At 53.6% G+C, this 25,580-nt stretch overlaps 1 protein-coding gene across 2 annotated transcripts in view; it reads left to right on the top strand.

Moving 5' to 3' along the window:
* The first annotated feature begins 329 nt into the window (after positions 1–329).
* Positions 330–25,580, top strand: part of Pax7 (paired box 7) — a 95,196-nt gene continuing 69,945 nt past the window's right edge. The window contains exons 1-4 of one of the 2 annotated variants that reach the window (XM_021160850.2): positions 330–414; positions 2,910–3,145; positions 3,671–3,800; positions 4,576–4,710. In XM_021160850.2, coding sequence (XP_021016509.1) covers positions 330–414; positions 2,910–3,145; positions 3,671–3,800; positions 4,576–4,710 — 586 coding nt within the window. The remainder of the gene's footprint in view (positions 415–2,909; positions 3,146–3,670; positions 3,801–4,575; positions 4,711–25,580) is intronic. The other variant, XM_021160851.1, reaches the window with a different exon arrangement.

The raw sequence follows: 25,580 nt of genomic DNA on the forward strand, positions 1-25,580 counted from the left end.
TCGGCCCACTGCAGCCGGTGTCATTCGGCTTAACTTCTGGCCGAGCCTGGCGGGTGGAGGCGGACTTGGGGTTGGAGTGTTTGTTTGTTTGAACTTCCTTGTCGCCACCTTCCACTCCTCCCGCCCCCATCTCACCCCCCCCCCCGCCCAGCTTCTGGAAGGGGCGCGTCTGCAGCCGGGTGGGGGGGGGTGTGCAGAAGGGAGGGGGAAGAGGCTAGTGGGGGGGGGGGAGGGAAGAAGAGGAGAGGAGGATCGCAGCAGGGGTGAAAGGAAGAGACGCCAAGAGGTTTATCCAGCCGACTCTGGATTCGTCTCCAGCGTGCGCAGGAATGGCGGCGCTGCCCGGCGCGGTCCCCAGGATGATGAGACCCGGCCCGGGGCAGAACTACCCGCGCACCGGCTTCCCCCTGGAAGGTAAGAGAGCGCGCAGGAGGTCTTTACAGGGTCCCCCGCCCCGAGGACCTCGGAGGTGGCACCCTCAAGGGGAGCGAGCAGCGGGGCTTCCTGGGCTCTGCTGGGTCCCAGTCTCCGCGTGCGACCCGGGAAGTTTCTAGAGCGGACACTTGTCAGTTTCTGCGTGGACTCCGCTGACCCTCGGCCCGCACTCCGTGGGTCACCGGCAGCCGGCCTTTCCCCGCAGGATGCGACTCCCCGGGGAATTCGCATCTGGTCCGTTTTGCGCTCCGGTAAATTCCAGGGTTTCCCACTCTTCTCTGACACTGCAGAGTTCCCGGGTCTCTGCGCAGCGCCGCCGGCTTTCTTCCCTAGTTTTGAATCGGTCCCTCAAAGTCGGGATGGGGTCCCTCCAACCCCTTTTATTTCGAAATACCAACAAGCGATACTCTATTTCCACTCTACCAGACCGTCCGCTTCCTCCAAAGCAACTTACTAACTGGCTTTTTTTTTCCGGCCCCGACACAAACTAATTGAAAACAATGCATAGTGCCATATTTCCCCCGCAAAAACAAAAACAAAAAAATTAAAAACATAACTTTTCCCTACGTCTTTCTAAAGTCTGCAAATGTCCCGGGAGAGAAACTCTAAGACCAAAAGAGGGTACAGCAATCCAGGGGACTGTTTCGAGTGTTCAAACCTATTCAGCCAAATTCTCTAGCCACTCGGGGATGCAGAGGGGACCGGCCGGCGGCGATCGGCCGGGAGAGGAGAAAGGGCCCCTTTGCGCGCCCCCTCTCCTTTCTATTTAAACCTATGGAAGGCTTTCAGCCAGTCACCAAAGGGTCTTCTAGTTTCCTCCGCTCAGACAGCCCATGGTGTCTCAGGAGCAGTTAGAAACCGGCGGCCAATTTTATTTTTTAGCCGCCCCTCTTGTCCTTGTGTGGGCCCCACTTGTGGGTGCGGGAGGATGGGGAGAGAAGGCGAGAAGGGGCGGTCTGGCAGCCGGCGATCTAGGGAGGGAGCTCCCTCCCTCGGGCAGCGAGAAGCCGCCGGGTCCCCGAATTAGACAGAGGCGAAGAGAGCGGGCTGCGTGATCAAGTGCGCGCGAGCGGCCACGCAGGCGGGAGAGCGCGGCAGCCGGGGATTTGCCGGAGTCCTCTCCTGGAACGAATGCAAGCAAAACAGGCGGCTGAGGACGCGCAAAGGATTAGGACAATATTTGCCCAACATGACGCAGAATACTGAGGAGAGCGGAGTGCGGGTCGCTAAAGAGGCTCTTGAATATAAAGTTGGGCGTTCGAGAGCTCTCCAGCGCTAATGGCGTACCCCGCCACGGAGACCGAGGGACTCTGGCTCGGCGACGCACGATTTCTGATTAAATCTGAGAGTGGTTTCAGATACCTACTTTTACAAAGAAAAATTGGTGAAGGGGGGGGGGGAGCGGGAAAGTAAAGAGGGGGCGGTAGGAACAGCTCAGCAGACCGAGCTTCTTCTAGCCTCCCCCATTCCAATTATTCTGTCTGCTTCCTCCGCTCGGGCCGCTGTGAAATCGTTGTAATCTTCTAGATCTCTGTAGCCGCGAGTCCCCAAATTGGGGGGATCGAGGCTGGATTAGTGCACCGGGTGTCCCCCCAACCTTCTGTAAGAAAATTGTGTAGACTTTGCATTAAGGCCTGCCTAAGTTCTTCCTTCCCCAGAACACACTAGGTATGCCTATCTTCCTGAGGCGCGCGCGTGTGTGTGTGTGTGTGTGCGCGCGCACACACACACACACACACACACACACAAAGTGGCCCATCTTAGTTGCAGCAAAGACTGCTGGGACAATTACTGCATTTCTGAGACCAAGTTGGGGTATTTTGAAGCTTGTGATCATCGTGAAGTGTGCCCTGATTTGTCCCCCCCCCCCCAACGAAATGAGAACTTTAAGGGTGTTTTTAAAAGCCGGGGAATCTGCTAAGGGGTGGTTTGTGTTCCCAGACGCTACACAGGCAGCTTTATATCCCCAGTCCTCACGCTGTGCAGGGTGGGTGCATCCTGGGTGCTCAAGCCAGAGCTAGAAATGTTGGGAGTCAAATAGCCTCTTAACCTAACTGATCCAATAGTTCAGTCCTAACGGCCAGAGGTGTAGGACTGACCTGGTGGGCTACATTCCCCCCCCCAGCTGTCAGCCTCTACCAGAGGCAACAAACAGGCCTGTGACCCCCAAGCTAGCGGCCCAGAGCCATTTGCAGCTGCTTTTAGGATCTCTATTCTCCACTAGGCTCCACTCTGTCCTTCCTGCCTTTTACATCACCCAAAGGTGTATACTCATTTCCTGCAGTGTAGAGGGACTTTGGGAGGTGGGGAGGACAAACAATCCAAGTCCCTGAAGCCAGGACTCTTTCTCCCTGTAGGAGCCTCCCAGAGCTTCAAGTAAACCTTGGAGATCAGCTGTTAGGAGTCTTGGGTTCTCCTCCCCCACACTAACTGCATTCTGTCCTGTACTCACTATCTTTCCTCCCTCCCCACAGTGTCCACCCCTCTTGGCCAAGGCCGGGTCAATCAGCTTGGTGGGGTCTTCATCAATGGTCGACCCCTGCCGAACCACATTCGTCACAAGATAGTGGAAATGGCCCACCATGGCATCCGGCCCTGCGTCATCTCCCGTCAGCTCCGTGTTTCCCATGGCTGTGTCTCCAAGATTCTGTGCCGGTATCAGGAGACTGGGTCCATCCGACCCGGGGCTATCGGAGGCAGCAAGCCCAGAGTGAGTGTCTTTGCCTCTAAGGCTGGCAGCAGGCCTTCTCTAGTACACAGACCTTGGTTGTCACCTCTCTCAATATCCCGTGTCACCTAGCAGCCCTGGTTGTCCGGAAGCTTCCCATGGAAGCTTTTCCTTAGCTCTGAGATACTGTCCCCATTATTTGAAATTTTGAAGGATGGGTTAGCTGAGCTCTAGATTGTCTAAGACTTTGAAGCTTCACTGGAATGTCCCTACATCTGCATCTCGACCCTAGCCAAAGGAAATCTCCCTTTGGCGTTGCCTGAGGTGATGGGGGGGGGGGAGGTGGAGGAACCACAGGGTTATGAATTGTATTTTATTTTATTTCTTATTGCTGCCCCCACTGATGTCATTCTGGAACCTTGAAAACCCAAAACCCATCTTAGGAGGAAGGGAGTGGCCACCGGAGGGGACAGCCTGGCTGGAAGCTTTTGGGAGGTTGATACTAAAACTATTTTCCTTCTCCCATCCCATCTCTCTGTCCCTGCTCTCCCACCTCCACCTCTGAAGCAGGTGGCGACTCCGGATGTGGAGAAAAAGATTGAGGAGTATAAGAGAGAGAACCCCGGGATGTTCAGCTGGGAAATCCGGGACCGGCTGCTGAAGGACGGTCACTGCGACCGAAGCACGGTGCCCTCAGGTGAGAAGGTAGCTGAGCCAGCGGTGGAGCTGGCCAGGCCTCTCGATGGAGATTCAGAGGGTAGGCCTGGGGGTGGGGGGGTGGACAGAGGAAAGGGATGAGAGGGTGATAGGCATCTGGGGGGGGATACAGGCTTATCAGTGAAGCAAAAGCCAGAAGGATGGAAGGGAGAGGGGAAGAGAAAGTTGGAAAGGGAGAGGTTCGGAAGAAGGAACAGAGGCGGGAAGAAAAAGAGGAGAGGGGGATTCTAAGGAAGTTAACCTTGAAGGTGAGGTTCTCTTGAGCTTTGAGGAAAGCGGTCTGGAGAAAGAAAGACCTGCCCCAGGAGAGCTGGTGCACCTGGGCTCCCATCCCCTTTATTCTGAATCAAGGTCTTCAGACCACACTGTGATGAGGGTGGGGGGGGGAAGCTGCCGGATATTTGTCTGACTGTACCGTTGTGTACAGCAGGCATGCAGGGCCTGGACACACCTGCCTGGCTGGAGCAAGGGCCGGGCAACACCAGGGCAGTAGGCTTATGGTGAGTGTGTGTAGGCACAAGGTAGGCTCAGGTACCTTGTGAAGGTCCAAGGATTCGAACTGAGAAGCACTCGGGGGTTGCCTCCGCAGGTTTACCTGGACATACATGCTCCAGGAGTGAGCCAGGTTTCTAAAGCTGGAAGAAATGCAAGCCTGAAGGGCTTGGGAGCTGAGATTGGGGGTTGTCTGATTTCCGCCCCCCCCAACTCCTCGGCCCCAACAACTTATACTCCCCCTTTTGCCTTTCATTTCTGAGGTTTAGTGAGTTCGATTAGCCGAGTGCTCAGAATCAAGTTCGGGAAGAAAGAGGACGACGAGGAAGGAGACAAGAAAGAAGAAGATGGCGAGAAGAAAGCCAAACACAGCATCGATGGCATCCTGGGCGACAAAGGTAAGAACCTACCGTGGCCCGAGACGCCGGAGGCCACGTTTTTCCCCCACGCCTCTGGTGAGAACTTGTGCGGATTAACCCCTGCTACCGCTGGGAAAAAGTCGCAGATCGCCGAGCGGCCCGGGTTTTGCAGGCTTTAGGATGTGCGGGTCTTTTCCTCCCCACCACTGCAAGTCCTGGGAGCGAGACTGCGGGGTAGCACAATCCTGTGCCTCAGCTGTCACCCCCATTCCCCCACCCCAGCGCACGCGCGCGCACACACGCACGGGTCCACAGCCTGTGCGGCCTCTGGAGTTGGCATTTTGGCGTCGATCAATTATTTATAGAAAACTTGGGCAGGCGTGCGGGAGGCAGGGAGGAGGGTGAGGAAGGAGGAGCCCGCCCGGGGCTCCCTAAATGAATTTGTTAACCAGACCCGCACACGCTTTCTAAATGGTCCCTTGAAACCCCGCCTGACAGCTGACCGACCGCTGCAATCAATAAAAATTAGCCGGAGCCGCAAGGGCTGTCTCTCAGTCCCGCATGGCCAGGGAGGAGTAGGGGCACACGAGTGCTTTCCTCTTGGCAAGCACTGTGTGTCAGAGGCTGGAGGCCAAGTTCCCAGATGCCAAGGGTCGGGGGATTCACCCAACACCTCTGTCCAACCTTAACTAGGCTTCTCAGTGCGGAATCCAGCGCTCAGTTTCCTCTTTCAAGTGCCTGCACCCCGGCTTGGAGAGCCGGGATGTGTTTCTGTTTCTGGATGGGGAAGTCTTCCTTCGTCACCACTCCCGAGAAATTTTTCTTGTCTATATGAAAATGGGGCCCTAAGGGGTGGTGGGAATGGGTATGAAGATTTCAGAGTCCCAAAGACTGACCCTGGAAAAGAAGGAGCCTGGAACACACATGCCAGGGAGGCAAGTGAGTCAGAAAGACAAGTAACTTAGCAGAAAGAGCAGGGTGGTTACTAAAAATCCCTTATAGTCCAAGAATACTTCCAGAGTTTTCTGCAGAGTCCCTTCTCAGCACCCCCAGTCTAGGTCTCCCTCTAGTTCTCTGGCATGCCTCCCAACCTTGAAGATGAACTTCACAGACAAAGTCCCACTTCTAAAGACAACACCCAGAGATGGAGGCCCAACCCCACCAGCCCAATTCAACGGAAAGGATTGGGGAATAAGCAAGCAAGTGGCAGGCTGTTGATATTCTTGGGACCCCTTCTGGAAGGACTGCTATCCCTCCAGGGACAAACACACACACACACACACACACACACACACACACACACACACACACAGAGAGAGAGAGAGAGAGAGAGAGAGAGAGAGAGAGAGAGAGAACAGGACCTGGTATCCCACTGTGCCAAGCCTGCCAGAGGGGCCCAGGCTCTGCCGCAGGAGATAGCCTCTGGCTCCTGCCTTGGCCATTATGCCCAGAGCCCTGGGACTCCTTCCTGGAAACCCAGGGTTTATCTCAGTTTATCAGAAAGACAAATTAGTCTTTTAAAAAAAATCAGAGTACTACTGATAGATCCTAAATTTGAATAATCTTTCTAAGGCACCCACTACACACCAAACACCTCTAAGAGTTACCCCCAGGAAGCAGTTGGGATATTTGAGTTTGTTTAGAGATTGCTTGCGCCCTATGTACCAAGGGGGATGTGTCAAATTCAGTGTGTGATGAACAGCAAAAGGTCAGTGGCTTCTGAGAAAAAGAAGGGACCAGGAAAGGGGACAGAAAGAGGATTGTGTTTTGGGGGAATCCCTCTGCCTTGGAGAATTCACAAAACCAGTGAACCAGAGTCTTCGCAGGAGAGAGGTTTTTCCCTGCCTGGAACCCAGTCCGCTCCCAGTCTCCAGGGCTTTAGAGACCAGGTCTGGCCTGTCCAGATGAGACTGGCTGGGAACACAGGTGTGGAATGTACAAACCTGTAAGAATGAAATTGTTTGCAGGGGGGCTGGTGTCCTGACTGATCCCCTTGCTGTTGGGGTGTGAGTGGCACTCCGGGACACTGGATGGCCTTGTGAGTTCCTGCATCTTTCAGGTGGCTGTGGGCCTATCCATGAGCCTTTGGATCCTGGGAGTTTGCAGCTTGACCATAGGTGACGTGTAGATCTCTCTCTCTCTCTCTCTCTCTCTCTCTCTCTCTCTCTCTCTCTCTCTCTCTCTCTCTCTCTCTCTCTCTCTCCCTAGACATCAGTTTCACAGTCAAATTAAAGCTGAAAAGCTCCGTCCAGCCCTCACCCGGGGTTGAGTCCAGAACCCTCCCAGATACGGCCCCCCCCATGAGCAGAACAAGGGGAGGGGTACACACAACTTTGTTTTGGCTTCTTGCTTTTTGACAAATGCTTTCTCCCAGGGTTGCCCTTCTCGTGGCGGGGAGCCACCAAAGAGGGGTTTAAGAGCGCTCCTCTTTAAGCACTAAAGAGAGATCCCTCCCTGGGCCCGTTTCTTCCTATCGTCCGCTTGGCATTTAATAATGTTAAGACTTATTAGAGCTGGTAATGAAAACTGAGGCTGCTGAATAGGAAGCTATGTTGGAGAGGGGTGTAATAGCTTCCAGGCATGGTAAGAAACTATTTATCCCCAATCAGTCTTCACTCTCAGAGTTTGAAGCACAAACGTTAAGTTGAAGGGTTTTAAAGCAGATTAAATTGAGCTTTTATTTCTCCGCACTTTCATCTCTGAACGGCTCACTCCTGCTTCCCTTGGGCTGATATTCATGAGACTGTGGGCTTTTTTTTTCTTCCTCTTTCCCTCTTATCCTAGTTAAGACTGAGTTATTAGGATTGTTGCTTGTGAGAATTCTCAGGACTGCTGCTGATAGGGCTGTGGCCAAGCTCAGCTTACCTGAGGAAGGAAGGGGATAGTTTGCACCCTTGGTGGGGAGCCCCTCTCCTCTTCATCCCTCTCCCCAAGAGTCAGGGGATGGGTAGAGCTGGACTGCTATAGATCGGAACAGAGAAAGTCGAGAAAGAGATTTCCCACAGACACTGATAAGGGGGTGCAAAGAAAGGTAGGGCGGTTCTTCTGTAGTCACAGAGATAGGCAGGATGGAGAGAGGGAAGCACAGTGACAATAGGTACAGCAACACAAGCCCCACAGCCAAAGCCTCCGGCATCTGATGGCGCACTTAAATTGAAGCTGCCGCTGAACCCGTCAGACACAGGACTGGTTGGTCCCTCGGGTACAAAGCTTAGTGGGTTATAATTAATATGAAACAGTTAAAAAGTTACCAGGAGGGATGAGAAGTTGTTTTTCTGTGTAGCCAGGAATACCTATGGGTGTTGGAGTCCTGTGCAAGAAGAGAGCTCAGGGGTGAGAAAGGCTGTCAGAAAGGCTGTGCAGGGCTACGCAGAAGAAAAGGAGGAAGAAAAGGACGAAAGAAAAGGAGGAAGAAAAGGACGGGGCTAGGACTTCAGTTTTCCTTAGAGAGAATTGAACCAGAGTCTGGCTCAGGCCAAGCAAGTAGTCTCCCCCACTGAGCTACAACAGTTCGGGCCCTAGGTTTGTTTTCTTTGCATTTTCCCCTTAATTTATTTGAAGAAAGGTAAACTAACAGGTGTGGAGTGGAATACCAACGGGGAAGGACCAGAGAAGGGTTGGGGGGAGCCCGAAGTGTCGGTTTTAGACACTTGTAAACGGAGGTGGGAAACAATTTAATTTGGCAGCGGCGATGGCTGCTAATGCGGTTTTCGGTCGTTTGCCGCACCGGAGGAAGCTGTTTTGATTGTGTGTACAAGGACCTGCCAAATTTAATTAGGCTCCGGGGGAGCGAATGAATAGGGGAAGGGGGGCAGGGCTCCTCACAGCCCGCACTCTTTCTTCGTGCCCCCCCTCCCTGGAGACTTCACACCTGGAAGGGTCAATGTTTGGGGGGGGAATAGGTAAGAAGAGACCTGGGTGGGGCCTTGGAGAAGAGGGCTGGGCCGAGAGGGTACCAAGAGCGTCCATTTATCAGGAGGAGATCTGCATTGATTTAAACCTACAACTTCCCTCCTCTGTAAATGTGTGTTTAGAGAAAGGTAATTGACACTCCACCAAATCAAAGGATTACCCCGGGTTGGCAATCTAATCAAACACAGTCCAGGCAGGATTTGAGTCTGTTCAGAGGAGGATCAGCTTCGCATAATGGGGGCTCCGAGGAAGATAGGGGGGTGTCGGGCAATTCCTCGGCTTTAGGCAGCGCTCTGCTTTGGATGTGGAAGGAACAGAGCGAGCGTAGGAGGGGGCCTGGGAGGCCCCCACGGTCCGGTGGGGGATGGGACGCGGAAGGTCCCGGGGGGAGGGAACTCCTAGCGAGGGGGCGAGCCCACACTGAGCTGACAAGACTCCCTCCCCGCCCCCCCTCGCCCCCCAGTCCTCCAGAACCCAAGACAAGAGTGAGGAGGAGGGATCTGAGACTAAGCGACACTACAATGAGGCGATAACTGTTACAAAGGCGAACACGCGCTCGCACGATCGCAGCCCCGCATCCCGGGGTAAATAAAGTCTGCAAACGGCGCTCCAGATAAACGGGTGCCTAAATCTAGTGTGACCGGCCAGAAGAGAAGAGACAGAAGGAGATAAGGTTGGGGAGGGGCGATGAAGGAGCGTAATCTAATAGAAGACATTCAGAAAACAAACTTTATAAAGGGGAGAATCAGCGAGTGCGGAGCGCGGAAGACGTGCAGGCCCTTGCGGGCCGTGGGGTCTGAATGCTGGGGATGCCGCCGGGATAGTGGGGATGCAGAAGCCCGGCCCCGGGGGGGGGGGCGTGCAAGGGAGAGAAGCCGGGGCGTACAGGAGTTGCTGGAGACTAGCAAGTGGGGTCCCCTGCTGAGCGAACGCGCGCTCTCCTTGTTCACCTCCGGGCACGCACCCGCCGCGCCGCGGCCGTTTCAAGGCGTCTGTACCTAAAAGATTCGTGTGCACCGAGTGGCAGTTAAGGGAATTAGATATTTACCAGTTTGAAATAAGCCTGACTAAGAAGAAGGGAGAAGAGACACACACACACACACACACACACACACACACACACACACACACACATTGAAAAGATGAGGCTGGGGAAAGACTTCAAACGAATTCATCATTTGGAACGGTGAAGGGAGATTTACCAGACAGTATTGGGAAGTTATTTAGATATTAATAACACATTTTCCTGAGGCGCGACCACGGCAGCCGTCTGCGCTGCTCTCCGAGCTATTTGGCTGGGTAAAATATGGGCGTCTCAAATGTTGGGAGGCGATAAGGCAATCGGGCCAACCCCGGTCCTGAATCTGCAACGCAGGGGCGTTAAACCCGGATTAACCTCCCCCACCCGCCCCCTCTCCTTCCACTGCTTTCCAAATTTTTGAGTGGAATTTACATGGAATGGTTTAAAAGCACACATAACAGTAGCCACGAGGCAGCGAGGTGCTTTTTTGAGACTTTTACTTTTATTAAGGAGCCTTCCCCCCCCTCCCTGAAAACAGTTGTTACACATTACGTTGCATATCAATACTACATACTGCACAGAGAGGGCTCACTCAGCAAAGGGTGCTCTTTGTAAAGTTGAGGCCTTCGGTTAGTCTATGGCCATAGACCAGGTTAAGGCGACCTCTCTGTCCGCAGCCCCATTTGGGGTATCTAAGGATATAAACACATAAACCGACAGCCTCAAGACAGCTTGAGAAAGAGGGCTCTAGCTTTGAAACCCCAAAGGGAAGTTTCTCTCTGGGGCTTCGAAGGCCTGACTGGAGGGGGGGTGCATTCCGGGAATTCCTGAAAAATGGCCGCATCCCCTCCCACTCCACTAATGGGGTAATTAGGAAGCCCAGTTGGGGACCCTGGGTGATTGGAAGACGGGATGCCCCCTAAGTTTCTGTTACCCTGGGCCCTCCCTCTCTTTTTCCCTACCCCTAGCTCCCGCTGACCATGGGGAGGGGGTGGAAATGGGGTCAGCACTTTCTGACCCTCTCGGTTGGGACTGGCCCCACTGGGGTCAGGCTGCGGGAGGGAGGAAACTCGCCTTCCCAAATCTAATCAAGGCAGAACGGCGACCTAAGGGGGAAGCAGCGCCATTTGTAGCTAGATCTCTCCATAACTTCAAACAAAGTGGGGCTGGGGAGGGGCGAGACCGGGATTCCAAGGGGGAAAGAGCTTAGGGGAGGAGGGGGGCACTCAACATGAGAAGAGGAGGGGCCTGCAGGAGGAAGAGAAGGGGTCGAGGGCAAAGGGGAGGTGGGGGCCAAAGGAAAGGATGTGGGGAGAGAGATGTGAAGGCCGGGTCAACAACTTAAGCCGGGCAGGAGAGGAGAAACGTCCGGCAGACCCCAGCACCCTCGGAGGGGTGAGGGGCAATTGTGTGAGCCCCAAATCCAGTTTCCAAGCGCCCCAGAGCGTGTGTTTAGTCCTTTGGTGCAGGAGCTGAGTTGAGCTCTGGTGGATTTCCAGGGACCAGGAGGCCGCCGCAGGTCTCTTAAAGTCCAGGGCTACCATGAATTGGCCTAGCGCTCACGAGGTCTAGGGTCAGCTCCCCGGCTCGGTTTCCAAGCCTTAGAATCGAATGAGACCTGAGTTTGAGTCAGGCAGCGGTGGGGTGGGACGGTGGGGACCAGGAGCCGCAGACAAGGGGTGAGAAAGTCGGAGAGCGTCTGCAGAAAGGGAGCGATCGTGGAGAAGCGTGTAGGAGAGACGACGGGGAGTGGCGTGTGGGGACGCTAAGAAACGCCAAGAGGAGAGGGGGGCGCCGGGCTGCAGCGGGAAAGACAAAGGGACGCAGTCGCCGAGAGGCTGCCCCGGACTGCGATCGCGGCGGGCTGCAGAGCAAGCAGGGCTGGGCGGCGGGTCGCAGCGCTTTTGATGCTCGGCGTTGGGTGACACCAGTACAAAGGCGGCTCATCGTATTACCGCGCGGCCCGGCGGCTTCCCGGGATCCAGCCGCTTAATTAGAGGCGAGCGCGCCGAGCGGGTGGGGCGGGGACCCGGGCGGCGCGCTGTGACCCAGCGCTGGGCCTCGGCCAGCGGCGCAGCGGAGCGCGATCCTCCCCGCCTCCAGCCGGGTGCGAGGTTCGCGCCTTCCCCGCTTAGCTGTCCCAGGGCAAAGTTCTTGGGTCTGAGAGTCCTCAGTTCCAGGTTTTGTCTTCAGAGCCAGGGGTATGGGAATCGGGGAACATTGAAAAGCGAGACCGCTCTGCAAGAGAAAGCAAAGTGCTGCCTCCAGTCCTGTTCCATCCGCCGTTTCTCCTCGGCTGAGTGTTCGCGACCATCCGCCGGCTTGTACTCCTAGCCCCGGCAGCTCCGGGTGACCGTTGCTGGAGCACCAGGGCTGGGCAGAACGCACCAGTCCCCAGCACATTATGCTTGCAACTTGGGACGCGTCGATGAATGTCTCTGCGCCTCGATTCCCACGGATAGAGATTTACACAAAGGTTCCCATCCTTGGTATGGGAGTCCAGACCCATTTGAAAGTCAGGTACAAGCTAAATAAAACCAACAAACCAAAGCCCAGCTCTTCTTCGCTGGAGTCCATAGGCGCAGAATTTTAAATATTGTGCAAAGAGGTGTCTCTGCTTCTTGAGGTAACACCCTGCTCAGAACCACGCAGCTGCGTTTTTGACAGCCCCAGTACTCTCAGAAGGGCCCCGGCGTCCCGGAGTAGAGCTCAGAATGAAGGAATTTAAATGAAGGGGGCGGGTGGGAAGTGAGCACTAGCTGTCTGGCCTCACTGCACTCCTTCTTCTTCTTCTTCTTCTTCTTCTTCTTCTTCTTCTTCTTCTTCTTCTTCTTCTTCTTCTTCTTCTTCTTCTTCTTCTTCTTCTTCCTCCTCTTCCTCTTCCTCTTCCTCTTCCTTTTCTTCCTCCACCTCCTCCTCCTCCACCTCCTCCTCCTCCTCCTCTTATTTCCTTCTTCTTTTCTCCTCCTCCCCCTCTGTCTCCTCTCTGTCTCTGTCTCTCTCTCTTTCATACACACACACACACAGTCAAATGATCAGAGAAACAAGTAGTTTCTAACTAGTTTTACTTCAAAACAGAGGCATCCTCCCAGTTTTGTAATTGGAAGGGCCCTTTCCCAGACATTAAAAAAAATATTTGTTTATTCACTTATTTATTCGCTTGTTTATTGTCTGGGATTAAGTATTCATATGCGGATCAGAGGACAACTTGCAGGAGTCATTTCTCACTTTTCACCACTGTGACAAACTTAGGCCATCGGGCTTGAAGTATTTTTACTGGCTGAGCCGGTTCACCGGTCCCCTCACAGATAAGTGCGTGTGTGCCTCCCCTTCCGTCCTACAACACTAAAGGAAAAAGAGGGTAGGGAAGAGAAAAATCTTCCCGAGAAGTAATTGTTTGTGAATCTCTCCATCCGTTCTTTAGAACTTCTGCTGAGTGTATGTGTTAAGTGGTGAGCGCCTAAATTATACGCCCGGACACCAGGACGCTCCCCTCCTGTTGTGAAGTTCTGGTCTGGTATCTGGAACAGATGAAACAAACCCTCTTTCCCAGAGTGCGTTTGTGCACCTGGGTCTCTGGGAGCGAGGTGTGTATGGGTATTTGTGAATGGTGTGTGTGTGGGGGGGGTGCGCGCGCGCGCGTGCGCGTGCGTGCATTCAGGTCAGCCTGGGAGCACACAGTGGGACTGCCACTGAAAGTTGCGAGAAGCCCCCAAGCTGACCTTTGGCGTCACAGGCACCCGATGTCTGGTGTCCCTGCATTGAGGGTTCAAGGCAGTGTGGGGGGGAGTAGACCCCCTCGCCTCTGCGGAACTCTTTGTCTGAGGGGCCAAAAGACTTGAGATCAAAGAAGGCCTGGCAGGACAGAAAAGTGGGTGGGACCAAGAGAAGTAGCTTAGAAAACTCTAACCTGAATTTTCCAGGGTTCCTTTTGGGGGAAGACTCAGCAAGTGGGCTGGGGCCTGTCTCTGGGTTCCTCTTCAAGGTCCCAAGCCTCAGCAAGGATGACAGGTGATCAGCCACGCCTCCGGATGTGGGTTTAACTTCAGACAGCAGGTCTTTGGGAGGGGGGGAGAGAACAGAGCCCAGCCTGCCAGAGGTGTTCTGTAGGGGTGTGTAGAGGTATTTAGGGAGTGTGGTGGGGGTGGGGGAGTGGGGTATGGGTTCAAGCTTCCTGAAACTCAGGAAGTTTGTCTTGAAGTCTATCCTGGGTTTATATGAGCCACATAGGCATGAAAATCAAAGCCGGAGTTTGGTTCCTAGGCAAGTTTTGAGTTGACAGGGACCAGTGGGAGTTTTAAGGGAAGTTTTGACCCTCTACTTCCTAAGGGGAGCTTCCAGGAGTACCTCCATCTCCTGTCTTCTCTTGCCATCACAGAACCAAGAGAGTGGTGTACAGAGACGCTCTCCCTGGCCTTCAACTATAAGCCCTTGACCCTGCCCGCCCCATCCTTGTAATTTCCTTTCTCGACAGAATTTCCTGGATTGGCCCTTTCCAGGGCCCAAAAATTTGTAAAGAAGGGGAGAGGGAGGGGGAGGGGGAGAAAGAGGGAGGAAGGAGGAGGAGGAGGAGGAGGAGGAGGAGGGAGGCTGCACCTGGAAGGCACCTTGGTTTAAGCTTTGGCCCTCCCTGACCTAGGAGCCAATTCCCTTTCTCTGATCTTCCTGGCATCCAAAAATGAACAGGGAATGCCCTCCCCTCTTTTTTCAGATATGGGGGAAGGATATGAATTATTACAGAATTCCTGTCTTCTACACCTTTATTAGTGGGGTTTTTTTAAAGGACCCTAAGAAAAAGAGGCTCTGGAACTTTCTTGAAAAGTGGGAGGCTCTCAGTGTGTTGCAGTTGGGACATTCTCTTCCATAACCAGTTGAGGCCACACTGAGGTCCCATCAGCTCTGCCCACTGCCTCTCTCCCTCTCTGCTGTTTGCGGGGGATCCCGAAGTCAGCCCCCTGGCAGGGAGCCTTGCAACAACAGTGACTTCTTGAGCACCCATGGCCTCAGTTTCCTCATTGGACCAGTGCTGTGGAGAGATGCTCAGGGCTGGAGGAAAGATAGGACTGGTAAGAGCAAAGAAAGCTCCCTGAAGCCTGGTGGGGAGTCCCAGGCTGGAGAGAGGCCCTGGCTCCTCCTCCCTTCCTGCCTGCTCTTGGCTCAATGGCCACTTTAGAAATACAAACAACTTTAGAAATAAAGTAACCAAACCCCCAAGGGGCTTTGAAGGAGCGAATGCCTGGTGGTGCTTTACTGTGGTGTGGGCCAGGCCCTGGCCTAATCTTGCTTTCATTTCCACCGATTGCTGCCGGTGGAAGCGCTCCCGGCCTCCCGGCCCCTCAGGAGGCTGATTAGGCTACAAAGAGACCCCATTATCCCGAGAAGAAAACGGGGGGGGGGGGAGGGGAGCCCGGGAGGGGGAAGAGGCCTCTGAGCTAGTCTGTTGACTTAGAGAAGTCAAGAGTCTTGCACACACGCGGGGCAAACCCCCAACAACAACAACAACAACCAAACCAGGAACAGCCATTCCCTGGTACAGGGATTGCTGTGCTTAGCTGTTATAAGGTGACTGCCCAGGCTGACCACTGAGGGCCTTGGACAGTGAGCCTCACCACTCTAGACTTTGGCTTGCTGGAGGACAGAGGGGAAGGTGACATCCACTGCTCTGCCTTCAGGAGGCCCCTCTTTTGTGAGTCTAGGAAGCAGACGTATCCAGAGGTCACCTGAGCAGTGTTCTCCTTGGCTGTCAGAGGCCACCACTCTGATGCTGAAGTGGGGGCTAGGGGAACGGAAGCCTGGGAAGACTGTGGGGAAGGACAGGATGGTAGAGCCTGAAAGAGCCTGCTAACTCAGACTCCATGCACTCTTGACCAATGGTCGGTGGGCTCTGTATCAGAGGGAAGTGCAAAAGGTGACAAAACCAGAGCAAACCACAGGCTAGGTAAATGTCACCCTCAGCTACCCCAGCATCCACTAGGGGCCTTGGCACGTGGTGTGACTCCACAACTATTCTGTAAGGTGAGCAAGGGGGAGGCAGGCCCTGCACGGATGCCCATGCCCTTCCCACCTACAACCCTGATCCAGGAAACATGATAGGCTCAGGGGAGCTGCCCAGTTGCTAAAGCAGATGCTGAGAGATGCTTGGGAAGACCTCAATAGAGGCTGGACAGGACTCTTCTCTCTCTGCCTCTCTCCTCTAACCCAGGGCCCCCTTGAGACAGAGGACATGTGGTCCCTGCATGGCTGTGCCATAATGTGCCTGAATGCAGCCCCTCCCATCTAAGTTTGTCATGGTGGACCGTGCTGGGGAGGTGCCTCCTGGGGCCTGGTTGTAGGCTCGTAAAATTGGAGCTAAATACTTCAGCTTAGTGCTTATTATTAGGCAGTGGGGAGCCATGGAAGGATTTTGGCTGAGGGGTGATGGACAGAGAGGAGAAAGACAGGGAAGGTTCAGATGTCATCAGTCACCATCGATGCTGCTGTGACCCAGAAGCTGGGAGAGATGCAGATGAGTGTGGAGAGAGAGAGAGAGAGAGAGCAGGAGGCTGGGTCCAGGTGTGGGAGGGAGCACCTTGCTGCTGATGGAGGGAGGAAGAAGACTTTCAATCCCTCAATCCCTGAGTCCTCCCTGCAGAGGAGACTCCACCGCATGGAGCCAGCAACTGCCACCTGGGGGTTCCTCTTCAGACTGGGAGGGCACAGACTCGGACAGGTCCCTGAGTTCAGTGTGCCACAATTCAGAAAGGGAGACTGGAATGAGCCAGAGAGGCATGGTCCACTTCGCTTATGGGTAGAAGAGCAAGATAAATGGGCAGGGGACTGGGCATTCGGAAGCCATGAGGTAAAATTGGCCGCTTTCATGTCTCTGTAGATTCTTTGTGTTGTGGCACGTGCTTAAATACTCCATGGGGGAAACTGAGGCAGAAGGTGTTTAGACCAAGAGCTGGTTGATGGGGAGGAGAGAGCTCTCTTCTGAATTTGCTAGACCCTAATGCCCTTGACTCTCAGTGGCCTGGAGGGAGAGCCAGGCCTACTCATCTGTTTGAACAACTGAGGCCCACCACCCTCTCCTGTCTTGCATCCACTGTCTCGCATCTCCCTCAGTTTCAGGGGATGCTATGGCTCCAGCAGGTATCATCACTATGATGCGCTTAGTGTAGTGTATCAGTGTCTTGGGACCCCTGCGACCAGACAAATGTCTCAAAAGTGTATCTTGTCACCCTATGGGGGGGGGGGGAGGGACAATAAACGTCAGGGAAATGAAGCTCAAAGGCCAGGCTGCCACAGGCTAGCAGGAGCTGGAGGTGGTCAGAGTGGGCCCCTTCCAGTCTAGTCTCTAGCCCTCTGTCTCTTGGTCTGAATCGTGGCAGGGCTCGGCCCAGTGGTTATTTCAAGTTGTGATGGATGGCCCCGGCATCTCCAACACTGGGCAGGTGTGCCCCTGGAAGGGAAGAAATACAAGGCTGACTAGCCCAGGCTGATGGGAGGCATTCTCTTGAGGCCTGGCTTTGTTCCAGGGAGGAGCAGGCTGTCGAGGTGGCTCTATCGGAGGCTGCTCCAGAGAGGGTGGAGGGGAAGCTCTGTGTTTCTTGGAATCAGAGCCTGGGGCTGTGGCTATTGGTCCTCAGAGATAAGGTGATAATGCTTATCTGGTGACAAGCGATTTGTCTCCCTTTCTAGTTGCCTGATTAGGGAACTTTCTCTCCTGGGTTAGACCTCTTAGAATTAGGCAGGGCTGTTTTAGGAAGGGCGTCTGTTTTAGGTGGGGCGTCTGCCTCAAAGGTTTGCCCAGTTTACTGTGTGGCCAAGGAAAGCAGTCACCCTCTGTGCTTCACCAGCCGTGGTGGGGAGGGGGGTGGGTGCTGGCAGTGTGACACATGAGAATGGTGTCCCACGAGAGGTGCTAGAAGGATGGGGCAGAATGTGAAGAATAGAGGTTCTCCAGCCGGCAAGGCAAGCCTGTGTGTCCCAGAGATGGCTGCCTGTGTTGAGAGTTACTAGCCTAGTGTAAAACACTGGTGTATGGATCAACAGAGGTCCAGAGAGGGGAAGGGACTTGGTAATTGTCACAGGGCAACCTGAACAGAGCTACACTCTCCAGACTGCTAAGCCAGGTCCTTGCCAGTTGCTGGTGCACACCTTTGATCCCAGCACTCAAGAGGCAGAGGCAGGCAGATCTCTGAGTTTGAGGCCAGTTTGAGTCTACAGAGCAAGTTCTAGGACAGCCAGGGCTACACAGAGAAACTCTCTCCCAAACAACCAAAACAAAACTAGGTGCTCCAATGGAACAATTATTCCAGTGTTGCTGGGTTCTTAACCTTTATACATCACTTGGCCCTGTTGAGGATCTGTTCCAGCAGGGTAGGGCAGGGCAGGGCAGGGCAGGGCGCCACACTCTGCCCGGCCCTGCTGCTCCTCCCTGCTCTTGCTTGAACCATGGGATGGCCTCCTTAGGTCTCAAGCCTGGGCTCTCTCTGAATCCATGGTGGTTTTCACCCCCACCTAGCCAATGAGGATGAAAGTCACACAACCAGGAAGTGAATGGGTGCAGAAGAGGTGTCTGGCCTTTAGGAGTGCTTGGCTGTAATGAGGGGCATACCAGAGCCTGTGTGGATGGAGCAGATTCTGAGGCTGGTTAGGTGGGAGGATTCCCAAGCCAGATGTTCATTATTCACCGGGGGCAGGGGCTTTGGAATAAACTCACATAGAATTTCCCCCATTGTGCATTTAAAGATTTGCCGCAAAGCGATACACGCTTGTGAAGTCTATTAACTTATTTTTTTTTCTCTTGTGGGACAGAGCCTCATGTATCTCATGTTAGCTGAAAATTTACCATGTAGTTAAGAAGGGCCTTGAATCTCCGGTCCTCCTGTCTCTACCTTCCCAAGTGCCGAGATTTATAGGATCACACTTAACACCCGCTAAGGCTTGTACAGTACTGATGGTTGGACCCAGGGCCTCATTCGTGTTAGGCAAGCCCGTATGAAGCTTCAAATAGTAAAAGGATTAACTGGGGCTGGAGAGGTGGCTCAGTGGCTAAGAGCACTAGCTGCTTTTGCAGAGGACCCAAGTTCAGAATCCATAGAGTGGTTGACAACTATCTGGAACTCCAATTTTAGGGACTCGGATGCTCTCTTCCAACCTCCACAGACCCCCATACACATGTGGCAAAATTGGCAATAGACATTAACTTTTAAGGATTCACCTCTAGATCCATGGGGAACCCCACTCCAGGGTTCTGGGCAGAACCATCTGGTATTTCTGTGTGGCTGTGCGTCTCTGAATGTCTCTCGTAGACTGGCAGCTGAAGGAGGGTATACAGTGGACCCTGTCAACTTTGTGACTATCAAGGTGTTGGGGGGTGAACATGACCTTGAACCCCAGGTTGGGTTTCCGGTTGGTGTGTGTGTGTGTGTGTGTGTGTGTTTCCTCTGAGGGAGGATCTTTGGGGTTTGCTTTCTTTGCCAGGTGTTTGTGATGCTCAGGAAGCACACTGTCCCCAGGCTGTGCCTGCACATTGTCCCCAAAGCTGTGCCCTCAGCCCTGTCAGAGCTCAGCATCCCTCTCAGGCTAGGCATCAGAACCTTTGCAGGTGTTTGTCCCCTCAAAGCACCCCCCCCACACCCCTAAATGCTTCCCCTCCCCTCCCCTCCCACTCCTGCACCTGCCTCAGCTTCCGGCCTCCCCCCTCTTCAAAGCAGCAGGCTGGGCTTTACCTGCCCGCCTCAGAGAAAAACAGCCAGGCCTGAAAGGGGAAGTGGTATTTTAGGCACTTAATTAGACCCAGGACAAGAATGGAGGCTGGCGCTCTGGTCAGGCCAGAAGAGGCTCTTGGGATTAACACCCAAGTAACCTTATCAAGGTATCAAGGCTCGCTGGCCCCCTGGCAGCCGGCAGCCGGCAGCCAGCAGCAGGCAGAAGAGTCCTGGGCAGCAGAAAGGCTGTGGCCACTGGGCTGGTGTCCCAGGAACCATACTGGCAGGGGTTAGGGGTCACAGCAGTGTGTGCTGAGAGAAGAGCCCACCCCCAGCTGTCAATCAGTTATCTTTCTGCCCTTCCCTCATGGTTTCCCCTGAGATGGTGGAGTTCGGAGCTATCGTTTTATTCTGGCTAGAGATACAAGGGATAGAGATGTGGGTGGGTCAGGGCTGAGAGAATGGGTTTGGAAGGACAGGGCCCCACTACAGGCTTACCTGCTGGGGAAGCTGACAGTGGGCTGGTCCACAAACTAGGGGGACTTTCAGGACGCCAGGATGGGTCTGGGAGTGGGAAGAAAACCAGGGTGGGAAGCAGAGGGTGGGGGTGGGGAGCCGGTAGGTGCTTTTCAGAGAAGGTTGCAGGGCAGAAACAGTTTGACCTGAACCTTGAAAGGAGGGAGGCAGCTATCTATTGAAGATACCAAGCAAGCAAGCAAGCAAGCAAGCAAGCAAGCAAGCAAGCAAGCAAGATGATCCCATCTGTAACCCCAGACCCAACACTGTGGAGTCTGAGGCTGGGGAATCACACAGGTTGGAGACCAACCTACATTATATATAGTGAGACCCTGACCCTGTCTTAAGAAAGCAAAACAATAAAAACATCTACCACCTACTCCGACTTTACAGGAGTGAATTCTTCAGGTCCTTCAGATAACACCAGGAGGTATGAATTAATCACAAAGCCTACCTACAGATGCAAAAACGGAGACACAGTGGTCACACTGGGGCAGGGCTGGCTGTCTCAGTGGACATCTGTGTTCTCAACTGGACCACCTTGAACTAATGTGAGGGACAGAATAAGTCCCATCTCATTTAACCAGACAGCCCTGTTATGGCTTGGCTGGTTTAAATAAATAAATAAATAAATAAATAAATAAATAAATAAATGGCTCAGAGAGGTTCATTCATTCACTTGGCGTCACACAGCCAGAAAAAGGCAGAGCCAGTAATTAATATAGGTCTTCTTATTGTGGCATTGGCTTTTGCACGGGCGTGCAACTTTGGAACAGTGTTCAGGAGTTCACAGGGACCTGTGGCGCATCTCCCAGCTCCCCATCCCGCCCCCATCCACTGCTTCCCTTCGTGGTCCTCTCCCCAGACCCATCCTGGCCTTCTGAAAGTCCCTCCCAGTTTGTGGACCAGCTAGCTTGTCAGCTTCCCCAGTGGATAAGCCTGCAGCAGGGGTCCTTGGAGAATGGCTTCCCTATTTCCTCCAGGGACAGGGGTTTCCGCTTTAGGGAAGACTCCTGGAGATTAGTAGCTGACTTCTTTTTTTAATGGAGTTGCAGCCCCCAGTGGTGTTACCAACTTGCTGTTTGTGAACCTAAGTCAAGAAACCGCAGTGGCCTGGGAACGTGTTGGGTGGGGAGATAAGGCAGTCCCTTTCAAGAGCACTTTTTATTCTCCTCTTCTATGGGTTTTGTTGCCCTCGCTCCTGTCCCGTGTATACCTGACCTATGCCGGGTTGTATTGTGTTGGGTTGTATCTCCTTGTCCGGATGATAGCATCCTGGGGTCTCTGGCTGTGTGTGTGTGTGTGTGTGTGTGTGTGTGTGTGTGTTACATAGCCTAGTGGTAGAATGCACACCAGCTGAGTGCCCTGTACATGCAGGTGTGTGGCTGCTGTTGTTGCCACGTGCAGGGGTGTAGCTAGAGAACAAAAGAGATGTGTACTCATGTGACTCTGCAGAGCCCACTTTGCTGGGCGCAGGCTTGTAGATTTGCCCACCGCCCCATTCATAAAGAGGAAATGGGATTGAGGGGCCCAGCCGTTTAAGCAAGGCTGGCGTCAGAACCCAGTCTCTCTCTCTCTCTCTCTCTCTCTCTCTCTCTCTCTCTCTCTCTCTCTCTCTCTCTCATCTGCTCCCCTGGGAAGAATGAACCGATAACAAAGTTTAAAGCCAGGGATGGGCCCACTGTCATCAAGAGGGCCGGCGGACGTGTGTGTGTATGTGTGTGTGTGTGTGTGTGTGTGTGTGTGCTCACACGCATGCCCCCTCCTCATTCCCGCCAGCCTCTCAGCTCCTGCCCGTTCCTGGGCCCCTAGCCCAGCCCCATCACACGAGGGCTTTTCTTTCTGGGGATTGCAAACGCGCCAAAGATTAACGCCCCGCAGCTGGCTGTAGCCCCAAACAATGGCAAGACCTAGGAAGTGAAGGAATCGCCAGAGGAGCCCTGGCCAGTGAGGCGGGTGGGTCACGGTCTGCCCGCTTGACTCCAAGTGACCCCGACCGCCTGCCCTTCCCCCAGCTCCAGCTCCAGCCTCCAGGCTGAAAGTAGAAACTGTGTCGAGAAATTCTCACTTGAAAGACCAGACTGCTCTGCACAAGTAAAGCTTTCTACCAGAGATTGGGGCGGGGGGCAGTTAGGGAAGAAGGGGAGCACCTTTCCAGATGGGGCCTGGTGCCAGAATCCCAGCTGGGTGCAGCGACTCACCCTGTTCTGCAGTGACAAGACAGACTGGCATAATCCCAGCACGAGCCAGGTTGAGGTAGAAGACTGGACAGGGTGTTTGAGACTAGCCTGGGCTACTGGAGGGAAAGGAAGCAGAGTGGGAAAGCCCGGATGGTTATCTGCAGTAATTTTCAAGTTGGTGAGAGTGAGACTTGGGGCCAGGGCGTGTATGTAGCTCAGAGCCCCAGCACCAAAATAGATGGCATGAGGTGGCAGAGCCTGCTGGCTTAAGGCTGGAATGAAGTTCTGGGTGCAAACCCGCATTAGAAGATGACAGAAAGAGAACTACAAGATTTAGTCACTCAGCCCAAGTCACAGGGCCGTAGAAAGAGACAGAGAAATCCCTTGACCTCAGCCTCTCTGGCTCTGGGTTCAAGACTGACTCGTCAGGCATGGTGGCGCACGCCTTTAATCTCCACACTTGGGATGCAGAGGCAGGCAGATCTCTGAGTTGTAGGCCAGCCTGGCCTACAAAGAGAGTTCCAAGACAACCAGGGCTACACAGAGAAACTCTGTCTCAAAACAAACAAACAAACAAATGATTGGTTGTGTGTGTGTGTCTGTGTGTGTGTGTATCAGGAAGAGCCCATCAAGGAGAGAACTGGAGAACTACCATGATGGGCTGGCCTGGCTGGTGCCTTCAATGATAATTCCAGCTCCCCAACGGAGCTGCCTATGTCTTCCTTGAATTTGGGCATTATTGGTAAAAAATAATAATAATTTTAAAAAATCAGCTCTTCTATTTCTCTGGGGCTGTTCTGGAGCCTTCGGACTCTTTCTTGGTCCTTCCCATAACACACAGAAGAAAAAAAAAGACAGACAGACAGACAGACAGACAGACTACTGTCTGGGAGAAGAACCCTTCTAGTAGCCAGATGTGGGTCTCCTTGGAACAGAAATGAGGGCTGTGGCAGGTTCCAGCCCGTGACTAGGGAGCTCAGAAATGCAGGTGGTGAATCCCCTCCGCAGATGAAGCCACTTAATTACCACGCAATCAATATGCAAACAAATGCCAAACTGGGTTTGAATCAAATTTCTCATTGGGGACTCAGTGGAGGGGGGAGAGGCAGGCAGAAGGGGGGCCCACGGGGTGGACTGCCAAGGAGGGTGCTGGCTGATAGAGAAAGGGGTATCTATGAGAGTCAGGCACCCCGGGGCCACTCCGAGGCCCCCAGAGTCTCCTGAGTCTGGCATGGGGCCCTGCTTCCCACTGAGCAGAGCTGGGGGTCTGTGCCTCCAGGCTGCTGGCTTCAGGAGGGTTCGGAGGCCTGTCAGCTGAAGTCTGGCGGCCTCTACTAATTCATTTGACTCGGAAATCTCAACTTGACCAGGTTCCCCCTCCCCTCTTTAAAACAAACTCATTAAACTTGTCAACACTCATTAGGCCTGTAAAACATTGAACTGGAGTCACTGGGGGGACTCGGAAAGAGTATGTGTTAGCTATGTGTGAGCGTCTGGGAGCTCTCACTCCAGAGCTGAGCCAGGCCCAGGGAGACTTGGCTCTGGCTTGGCCACAGGATCAGAAGTCACAATGGTTTGTTTTCTTGCATCTGCCTGTTATCAAAGACAGAACAATTCGGGGAGTGAGAGCCCCCCCTCTCCCCGCCCGCCGCCAACCCCCGCCTCCGCCCCAAGAGCTCCAGAGTCTAACTTCAACTGGAGTTTGCATTTGGCTGTCTGGTCTATCAGAGTGGAACTTAGCTTACTGGACAAACACTCTGCTGTAGCCTGCTGCGTTTTGGAGCTGCTATGATGGCAAAGAGCTCTTACCCAGAACCTTTTATCTGAACTTCAGCTTCCTGATGTGAGCCGGTCTCTGCAGTATTTCCCTCTGACTTAGGGACCCTAAGTCTCCCCAAACTAAACAGTGTAATGAAGAAACAGGGTTATCATGAGGGGTGGATTGGCATAGGAGCAAGTCTTTGGTCCTGCAGGGATCTTAGGAAGAGAATTTCTTCTTTGACACCCCCACCCTACCCCAATCTCTTCTACCTGCTTGCTGCCCTCAGCCTCTTGCCACATAGTGTGAAATTCCCCTCCCCTCGAGGGTTCCTGATCCCAGTCCTTTGGCAAAAAGTATAGATGTTTGGAGGGGACCTTAACCTGAAGTTGGGGAAATGGGGGTGTGTGTCTTAGAATGAGAAACCACATTTAGCAAGTGTCTTTCCTAGAGTGCAGGAGACCTAGTGTGACAATACTTAGCACAGGGGGTGGGGAGGTGGGATGGGGTGGGTCATAGAAAAGATGACTTTAGAGGACAGCTAACCTCTGTGCACCCCCCTCACCTCACTTTTAAACACTGCCTGCTGCAGAGGAGCCCAAACCTCTCAGGTCTGCAAATCACTGCTGGAAGAGGCCTGCAGAGTCCAGAGATGGCCTCCCTGCCTCTCCGGTCCGCTCAGGGGCCAGAGAAAACAGCATCCAGGCGATGAATAGTCGTTTTGTCTGGGTCCCCTTTTAGGACTTGCGATGTGTTCTTTTTCTCTTTAAAGTGGGGTGTCTGCAGTCTCTGGCTCTTTCTCCCTTTCCCCCTTCCCCCTCTTATTGAGAATGCTCCCTTTAAAAAAAAAAAGACGCCAGCCTTCTGCTGTTTTCCTCTCTCCTTGAAAATGAGAACATCAGCCATTGAAGTGGGCTGATGAACTCTTCCAAAAAGTTTATTAAGGGAAGGTTAGACAAAAGCCCCCGAGCCTGCAGGCAACTGAGCAGTCAGTATATATACTGAGCCCTTTTGTCCCCCCAGGGCCAATGCTTGAATGCCTCTCAATGGCCCTCTTCAGAGTGACAAGATCAAGCCAGACAACGGCTTGTTAAAAGGAACTGCTAGCCGTTTCTCTCTGGCTGGGCGCAAAGCTGCGTCCCCCCACTTTGCTCCTGCATTAATGTACATCTGCACCCGCGGGAATAATCGGCGGGAATTCTGTTGGTTTTGTGTGGGTTTTTCTTTTCTCTTAAATACACTCTCCTCCTCCTCCTCCTCCTCCTGCCCTGCCCCCACCTGCCCCTCCCCCAGCTGTCCCCTACAGCTGTCCTGGAGGCGTGAGTTACCGGCTCTGCTGTCTGTGTCTAGGGAAGAGTACCCTGCCCTGGATGGCTATTTCTGGAGAGGAAGGAGGGAACAGGGTTCCAGAGTCTCTCTCTCTTTTGGTCCGTCCTCATGGATGCTTCCATGCCCCAGGGGATGGGAGGTGGAAACTTAACTACACTGTCAACCTTGTAGCCTTGGAGACTAAGGTGGGGAATCCTCTGACCCATGTATGGATGGAAATCCAGGCAGGTGATCAAAAGTCTGGGATATTCCCCAGTCCTGGCCAACTCAGTGTCTATGTTCAAGAGCTCTGAGGTCTGGTGGGTTTCCCACGTGGCAAGTAGAAGCTGGAGAGGGCAGGGCACCTGTTCTGAGGGGCAGAGATAGCTGAATGTCGAACCCTAGGAAGCTGTACGGGGAAGGCTGTGGGGGATCCACAGGAGTGGAACAGGAAGAGAGGAGATGTCTAGGGATGAGCCCTGGATGTTGACAGGGTTGGACACTGGGCCGGAAAGCCTAAC

Source organism: Mus caroli, unplaced genomic scaffold (genome assembly GCF_978045245.1).
Source record: "Mus caroli unplaced genomic scaffold, Mus_caroli_1 scaffold_6, whole genome shotgun sequence".
NCBI classification, from domain to species: domain Eukaryota; kingdom Metazoa; phylum Chordata; class Mammalia; order Rodentia; family Muridae; genus Mus; species Mus caroli.